We start from the raw sequence: 8,849 nt of genomic DNA on the forward strand, positions 1-8,849 counted from the left end.
TTTATTGTGACTTTATAATAGCTTTACGAAAGCTTACAAGATCTCTATTGTTGCAAATGATGTTATTTGATTTGTGGATCATTTGACGGTAAAAAAAAAGGTTAATGAATATCATTAAAAAGTAGCAATATGTACAGAAACCGGCTTTTGAGTTTTGACCCGACTTTTAGTTTGTGATGAGGAAGATGACCATACGTTAATTATTTTAATTGCTTTCAAGTATTTCTAGTGGTGATTCATAATTACATATTTATGTAAATATCGTGCAAAGAGCCTTCTGAATTGATGGATGACATGGAGTCACCGCTATTTTGCACTTTAGCCAATTAAGGAAAGACATTTTCAGTGAGAGTATGCAAATTGGTTTTGGAAACCAAATTCAATCTAGCTATATAAATAGATTCTTTGAAAATAGTGGAAAAAAGTTCCAACAAGGATTAGTAATCGGTTCCATCAAAATTTTGCGAATATAACTCAATTATAGTACCAATGCTCAGGAGGAGGAGGAGGAAGATGAGATAACAAGAAACCTAGAACATTCAACATAATCAATGCCATAACCAACTCATTACCACAGTGAGAATGTGGGGGAAATCGCGAGGGAAGTTGTTTTGCGAATGCGTTTGTGTGCTTCAAGTGCGGTCAAGCAAGCTATCTTGCTAGTATTTGCCATAATCAAGAGGCCAAATGATCTGCTCCAAGAGAGCAACTCAAGGTGAATGCACGAGAATTTACAATCTATGAAGATAAGATTCGAGCGGGCACTTCTATTGGTGTTACAGGTTAGCTATCGGTGGACTCCTTCGACAGCCATGTCGGACCAATCACTGTGCCTCTAAAATGCTACGCCAAATATAGCTGGGGATGTGACCAAGCTCTGCTTCGAGAAATGACCAATTCGAAAAATACCGAGCTTTATAAACCCGGCTAGCCAGAGAGCTCTCATTCTCCAAAACCTTCATTCCTGCTTTCACAGAAGCACGACATTAAAGTCCATTACGCTACGGAAACCAAGCCCCCATCCTCTTATGAACACTCAGCATCTCCCAGCACATCAATCGAATGCCCTTCCCGTCCCTCGAATTTGAGGTCCACCAGAACTTGTTCATCATCTTCTCAATCTCATTGCACATTTTCTTCATAAGCAGAAACATACTCATAGCACAAACAATATACACTTAATTGCTAATTTAATTGTCGATGGTCTTTTCTAGTTTATTTTCATACAATATAGAATATATATACATATTAAGTGCTAACTTGCTCTTCTAAACAATGATTTATATCCACAGTTTTAATTTAAAAAGATATATATATATATATATATATATATATATATATATATATATATTCTCAATTGCTATTTTCCTAATCTGAACAATAAATAAATGGGTCTAGCGGCTAAATGGCCAAATAGAACTTAAGGATTTGTAAAATAGCAAAAGTTTATCAAGTATAAGCAAAATAGCCAAGTTGCGATTAATCCAGGCAAGATTAAATTTAATCCAGGCATGATTAAATTTAATTCAAGCAGGATTAATTTAATCCAGAGATTTAATTCAGCCCTAAAATTTAATCCTCGACCTTCTTTGACCTGCTTCTTCTCCGACCTCCTTCCAATCACCGCAATCGCACAGATCTTACCTCCTGTCGGACTCTCCGTCACGGCGGCGGAGGCGAGGAGATCGACGGGGATCCAGGAGTGGATTTGACGGCAGCCCCTCATCCACAGCAGCCTCGCCGCCCTGTTTGGCCGCCGTCGGAGCACCCTCTTCCGCCGCCGCCGGAGCAGCCGCTGTAGCATCGGGCTCCGCCGGAGCCGCCTCTTCATCAGCCACGATCGAACGTGTTCTGTTTGGGAAAATTGTGTGAGGACCGTGTTTTGTTTGGGATTTTTGGGGAAGGATTTTTGAATTGGCTATTTTGCCTAACCTAATGAAACTATGGCTATTTTGCAAAAGCCATAGTTTGAATTGGCTACTTCATGCCATTTTTTCTAAATAAATCTGTATGCATTTATGTGTCGCCCTGGCCTCCTTGGTGTTTTTAGAAAAATATTATGTGATGTTAGTGTACACCAATAATTTTTGTGTGAAAGCAAAGGAAAGGGAAAAGATAAAACGATGTATTGATATGTCAAATTACATCGTAACGTAGGAGTACTGCCACGTCGTTTTTTAAAATGAAAGTACATAGGTTTGCGACCAAACCGTTTTTTTAAATTTTTTGCAAAGTATAAACTAAACGAAAAAATGACAGAGGTGTTCGGCATTCCATGGATTTTTCTTCATGTTTACATTTAGTTGTTGTAGTCGGTATGCCCTGTTCCCAAAGTCTTCATTGATGATGTATGATCCTTCTCAATTTACACCGAGTGCTCCTTCTTGTTGCACTTTGGTGTGGAGTAAAATCTTTCGAAGGACTATATCACCAATCTTGAATTTGCGGGGTTGGACCTTCCTATTAAAGTACCGAGCAACTCTTTGTTGGTTAGCCAGATTTCTTAATCGAGCTTTCTCTCGATTTTCTTCTAGTAAATCGAGATTTAAACAAAGGTTTTTGCCACGCTTGTTGTGTTGGGCAGTGATCTGATTCCTAAGATCTTAGTTCGCAACTCAAAGCCGCGAGCTTCGTCTAGGATGTCTCGCTCTTCGCGTACCTTGATTTTTCGCTATGTCTTCCATTTGACCAAGTCGGTCATGGGCCGAGCGTCGAGATTTTCCTTCTCTTAGGATGTACCCATCTCTCTGAGGAGGGGTATTTATACTTATTTAGGAGGTTGGGGAGAGCCTTTGGACGCATCGCATGGAGCGAGCAAAAAGTGTAGCGTGCGCGTTGTTTTTGTTGAGGAGCACATGAGGTGTAGTCCTCACTATGCACAGTACGGCGCGCTGAGGATGAGGCGCGACACACCACTCTCATGCCGTGTGCTTGTCTGCATGGTGCGCGCTTTGTGGCTAGGTCCGGACTTTGGACTTTTGGGCCGTTTTGAGTAGGCACTGGCATTCGTAAGCTTTGATGGGATTTTAGTGGCCCGACCGTAGGTCTTATGATTCGGAATTCGACGAAACACGCGTGAAATTTAATGTTTCGGGTTTTTCGAGAATGACCAACATGAACAATATTAAAAATCAAGTTTTTTTTTAACAAAATGTTAAAACAAGTATTTTTTTTTAAATCTTATAATATTTTAAAAAGATAAATATTTTCTTTCCCATCATATTCATACCATAAACGCTTTTTTTGTGTGTGATGATTTCACCATTTAAAAATTTGTATGTTTAAAGTAAGGTTTTAAATTTCGGTTAATTTCGACAAAAATCGGCGGCGGCGGTGCCGCTGCCAGAGCAAAAAGGCCGACGGAGAGCATATTTTTCGTTTTGTCGTTTTTTTTTTTTTTTTTTTTTTTTTTTTTTTTTTTTTTTCTGAATATCGTCATTTTTTTTTTTGTCGTTTTTTTTTGCCAAGTGTCGTTGTTTTTTGTTTTGTCGTTATATTAACAGTTAAAGAAAATTTGCACAATTGAAATTCAAACTCAAGACCTACTCTTTGAGTGCACAAGTATTTACCACTTGAGTGCCGTAAATAAGTTGAGGTGACTATTTATTAAAAAAAAATTACAAAAAGTTGGCTATCTAGCAATTCTTAGACTTTCGGTGGTTTATTTGGCTAATTTTTCTTTTCTTTTTTAATTTATCGAAATACTTAAGACCAAAACCAAGCCCCAAACCTCTTATGAACACTCAGCATCTCCCAGCACATCCATCGAATGCCCTTCCCGTCCCTCAAATTTGAGGTCCACCAGAACTTGGTCATCATCTTCTCAATCTCATTGCACATTTTCTTCGGAAGCAGAAACACACTCATAGCACAAACAATATACACTTAATTGCTAATTGGATTGTCGATGGTCTTTTCTAGTTTATTTTCATACAATATAGAATATATATACATATTAAGTGCTAACTTGCTCTTCTAAACAATGATTTATATCCACAGTTTTAATTTAAAAAGATACATATATATATATATATATATATATATATATATTCTCAATTGCTATTTTCCTATTCTGAACAATAAATAAATCTGTATGCATATAAGTGTCGCCCTGGCCTCCTTGGTGTTTTTAGAAAAATATTATGTGATGTTAGTGTAAACCAATAATTTTTGTGTGAAAGCAAAGGAAAGGGAAAAGATAAAACGATGTATTGATATGTCAAATTACATCGTAACGTAGGAGTACTGCCACGTCGTTTTTTGAAATGAAAGTACATAGGTTTGCGACCAAACCGCTTTTTTGAATTTTTTGCAAAGTATAAACTAAACGAAAAAATGACAGAGATGCTCGGCATTCCATGGATTTTTCTCCATGTTTATATTTAGTTGTTGTAGTCGGTATGCCCTGTTCCCAAAGTCTTCATTGATGATGTATGATACTTCTCAATCTGCACCGAGTGCTCCTTCTTGTTGCACTTTGGTGTGGAGGAAAATCTTTCGAAGGACTATATCACCAATCTTGAATTTGCGGGGTCAGACCTTCCTATTAAAGTATCGAGCAACTCTTTGTTGGTTAGCCAGATTTGCTAAGGGTAATTTTACAAAATAGTCAACTTAAGCATTTGGAATTGTTAAATAGCCAAGTTTGGTAAATATTATGTAAATAGCCAATTTTATATATTTACAAACGTAAATATTAAGTAAATAGTCACTGTCATATTAAGTCAAGTCATCATTTATGGCTATTTACATAATATTTATCAAACCTTGGCTATTTAGCAATATCAAACGTTTAAGTTGACTATTTTTCTAAGTTTTTGATTTCTTAATCGAGCTTTCTCTCGATTTTCTTCTAGTAAATCGAGATTTAAACAAAGGTTTTTGCCACGTTTCTTCTAGTAAATCGAGATTTAAACAAAGGTTTTTGCCACGCTTAGGCCTTTGCCACGCTTGTTGTGTTTGGCAGTGACCTGATTCCTAAGATCTTGGTTCGCAACTCGAAGCCGTGAGCTTCGTCTAGGATGTCTCGCTCTTCGCGTACCTTGACTTTTCGCTATGTCTTCCCTTTGACCAAGTCGGTCATGGGCCGAGCGTCGAGATTTTCCTTCTCTTAGGATGTACCCACCCTCTCTGAGGAGGGGTATTTATAGTAATTTAGGAGGTTGGGGAGAGCCTTCGGACGCATGGCATGGAGCGAGCAAAAAGTGTAACGTGCGCGTTGTGTGGCCCGACCGTCGGTCTTATGATTCAGAATTCGACGAAACTTGCGTGAAATTTAATGTTTCGGGTTTTTCGAGAATGACCAACATGAACAATATTAAAAATCAAGTTATTTTTTAACAAAATGTTAAAACAAGTATTTTTTTTAAAAATCTTATAATATTTTAAAAAGATAAATATTTTCTTTCCCATCATATTTATACCAAAGGCTTTTTTTGTGTGTGATGATTTCACCATTTAAAAATTTGTATGTTTAAAGCAAGATTTTAAATTTCGGTGAATTTTGACAAAAATTGGCGGCGGCGCCGCTGCTAGAGCAAAAAGGCCGACGAATAGCATATTTTTCGTTTTGTCGTCGTTTTTTTGGCAAATATCGTCATTTTTCGATTTTTTGTCATTTTTTGCCGAATGTCGTTGTTTTTTTGTTTTGTCGTTTTATTAAAAGTTACAGAAAAATTGCACAATTGAAATTCAATCTCAAGACCTACGCTTTGAGTGCACAATTATACCACTGGAGTGCCGTAAATAAGTTGAGGTGACTATTTATTAAGAAAAAATTACGAAAAGTTGGCTATCTATCAATTCTTAGACTTTCGGTGGTTTATTTGACTAATTTTTTATTTTATTTTTTTTATATATCGAAATACTTAAAGAACGAAATAGGGTTCGTAAGTTGAAATCGATCTCCGTTTAGGCGTCGATTCGCAAGTGTGCGAAAATCACCGAATTTAATCCATGTTTCTTCATTTGCTCCAAACAATGATTTCAATTTTCGGAATCCCTGGTTTTGTGGCTTATTTTACTAATTTTGTATTTTTTTTTTATTTATCGAAATACTTATAGACGGAACGTAAATGATAGGTTAGGGTTCGTCTGAAGGTCCGTCGCTAAATCCAAATTCGAAATCGATCTCCGCCATTCGCAAGTGTGCGAAAATCACCGAATTCAATCCGTGTTTCTTCATTCCCTCCTCCAAGTCAAACAATGATTTCAATTTTCGGAATCCCTGGTAAGTTTGATCAGATTAATTGATTGTTCTGAATATATAATAGTATTGTTGGGTTTTCCTCTCACTGCAGTAATCATGGAGTTCGAAAGACCGTTGATGAAACAAGTGATCGGAAAGAAGATGGTTGTTTGGGGTTATTTAGTTGTCTCTTTGTTCCATATACCTTGTTTAGTCATGGTTCCATATTGGAAAATATATGAGGGTTTCTTAAAAAGTGGCAAGGAACGTCGCGCTCTATGGAAGCTGGGGGCGCGGGATACAATTATCTGGCTGTTATTATATTTTCTGCCTCTGGCTTTCTATGCTTTGCGTCTCAAGGGGATGAAGACTATTCTGTTGAAGAGGATATTAGAAGATCAATCCTTGTCCACTGCTTTCAAGGAGGTCCGCGAGCATCCAGATTTGGAGAGGTAAACAAATCCTAAAACTATATACATATATATATATTTAATAACTTAATGCATGAACAGAGGTTTTGTTTCAGGGCAACACCTCAAGTTGTGGGTACTGAAATGCACAGCGAGGCTACGTGGCTATTATCCAAGGCTGCCTTACTTTTCTGTGCTCTTGGGTGTCTTATTATATACGAAGAGTATAGGTATATCCCTATGGTTTCCGAGCTGCCTGTGTCCTGGTTTCTAACTACATCAGGATACCTTTTCTACTTTAGCTATGAAATGAATTACGAGGCACTCCAATTTGCTGCGAAGAGGATGGAGAAGATCCAAGCCACAGATAGTTGAGGGACTCTATTATATAGTCAAGATGCTTGGTAAGTTTGGCTGAGCTCTGTCTATATATAGCTTATAAGCGGACACATGGATTTACTTATTTTCGGTTGTTTACTAACGGTTTTAGACTCTGAAGATCTTGGATCTGTGTGTGAGATACTAATTAGAATTACTACAACTAATCATTATTATTATTTACTCTCCTGCTAGATTCCCAGCTGTAAAAGCTTGGTTCCAGGGCGTTCACTCTCAATTATTTGATTAAGATTTTATTATTTTATTATTTTTTTATTTTTTTATTTTTTTATTTATTTTTGCTAGTACTTCACATGCAAATACTTTGAATTGAATATTTTGCACCGACCTGATGCTTAAAGTTCGTTTTGAAGATTAAAGTTCGTTTTTTGGACAATTGTTGATAAGATGATGATCAAAGTTTGAATCTCCATTTTACGTACCATCTCGAGTAACGCATACATTATGTCTTGGCGGCTCTGTCGCAGCACTCTTCTCAGTCGGGCTAGCTTGTGATTATAGTCTTTTGCGATTTAGTTATCATTCAAATTTTTCTCCTTGGTTGCACTTGTTAGCTTCCATTTTTCCTTCGAACTATGGTCGATTGACTTAGACTAGTTAAAAGAATTATGTTTCGTCATTTGGTAGGAAAAAAACTACCAACAAATCTAGTTTAGTGTTCGTCGGGTGGCAAAACATTGTTTGAATAATTTGGCTTCACAAGAGTGAGATAGTTTCAATTCACTTGTACAATTCCACAATTCCAAAGCTTGTCAAGTTCATATTGGATATGACAGAGTCACACTAGTGGAATAAAACTTATCCCGCTGTGAATATTCTATGATTCTGAACATAATGCTCAAAGGACGATTTCCAACATTTGAATTACACTAAACCTTGAAAACGGCCATCCATTCGCTGAACCATACGGTGTAACCCCAGCTGGTACTTCCTCATCATATCATCAAACACCAAGTCCTCCACTGGATTGATGGTGAAGGACCACTCGATCCCACACCCGGGCTCGTCTGGGATTATCTTGACTGTCGAAACGTAGGACTCGAAGCTGATGTTGCTATCTCACACCCAGCCATCGATGTTGCAACATATTGACTACAATCAGATCTCTCAAAGATAATATTATCCAATCTTTTGAGAAAGTTTCAGCTTGTTGAAAGTTGACCCCGACAAGAATCACCCTAAATATCTTATACACATTTTGGTTAAGAATGTCTAAAGAATCATCTAGTTGGTCAAGCACTATAAAAGAGAGGATAAGTCATCGTGGTTGTTTTTCACGCAATTTTCTAGGTTTTGAGTGTGTACGTTGGCCTGTCAAAAATATTTTCTAAGTGTGTGCGCGAATCTTTATCTTTTTCTCCGTCCTTGTGAGTAACAAAGATTATTGAATTTGTAATTCAAAAGTTTTTTTACACCACCTTAAGAGTTAAAAACACTTGGGTGAGTATTTGAGTAGAAGTAATGGGATCTCATATTCAAGAAGTGTCTTACTTGTAATTCACTAGTAGTATTAGAAAAAAGACTATGAACGTGTGATCATTCAGTTAAGATCGGTGTGTACATGATTAGTGGATCTTTTCAATGTGCCACAACTCTCCCAATATAAGTGACATTGTACCAAACTCGGTTATGACTTCATTTTTTTGTCTCGTTTATTTGTTCATTTTTATAAGACCGACAAGGTCTATTAACTAGTGAATTTCTTTTCCGCTGAACCACAACCATCTAGACATAGGAAACATTGCCCTAAACTCGGTTAACAACATTGTGTCTTTATTATGCAATCTTTAATTTTTCTTCTTTATTAATGGAGTATCTTATCTGGTGCAGATCGTTTATCTGTCCTCGAGAGC

At 37.0% G+C, this 8,849-nt stretch overlaps 1 protein-coding gene across 8 annotated transcripts in view; it reads left to right on the forward strand.

Annotated features, from left to right (window-relative positions):
- The first annotated feature begins 5,893 nt into the window (after positions 1-5,893).
- Positions 5,894-8,849, forward strand: part of LOC149390754 (uncharacterized) — a 3,170-nt gene continuing 214 nt past the window's right edge. Inside the window, exons 1-5 of one of the 8 annotated variants that reach the window (XR_016300020.1) lie at positions 5,900-6,229; positions 6,300-6,639; positions 6,700-6,827; positions 6,900-7,001; positions 7,171-7,202. Coding sequence is in view for 7 of the 8 variants with exons in the window: in XM_089618686.1 (XP_089474812.1) it covers positions 6,205-6,229; positions 6,300-6,639; positions 6,714-6,972 (624 nt within the window). In the remaining variant the exon portion in view is untranslated. Of the gene's footprint in view, positions 6,230-6,299; positions 6,640-6,699; positions 7,249-8,826 lie in introns of those variants that run through there. The other 7 variants (XM_089618690.1, XM_089618686.1, XM_089618687.1 and 4 more) reach the window with 7 other exon arrangements.

This window comes from Urtica dioica, chromosome 7 (assembly GCF_054948205.1).
Source record: "Urtica dioica subsp. dioica isolate 48M chromosome 7, U.dioica_male_clone48M_v1_H2, whole genome shotgun sequence".
Taxonomy (NCBI): Eukaryota; Viridiplantae; Streptophyta; class Magnoliopsida; order Rosales; family Urticaceae; genus Urtica; species Urtica dioica.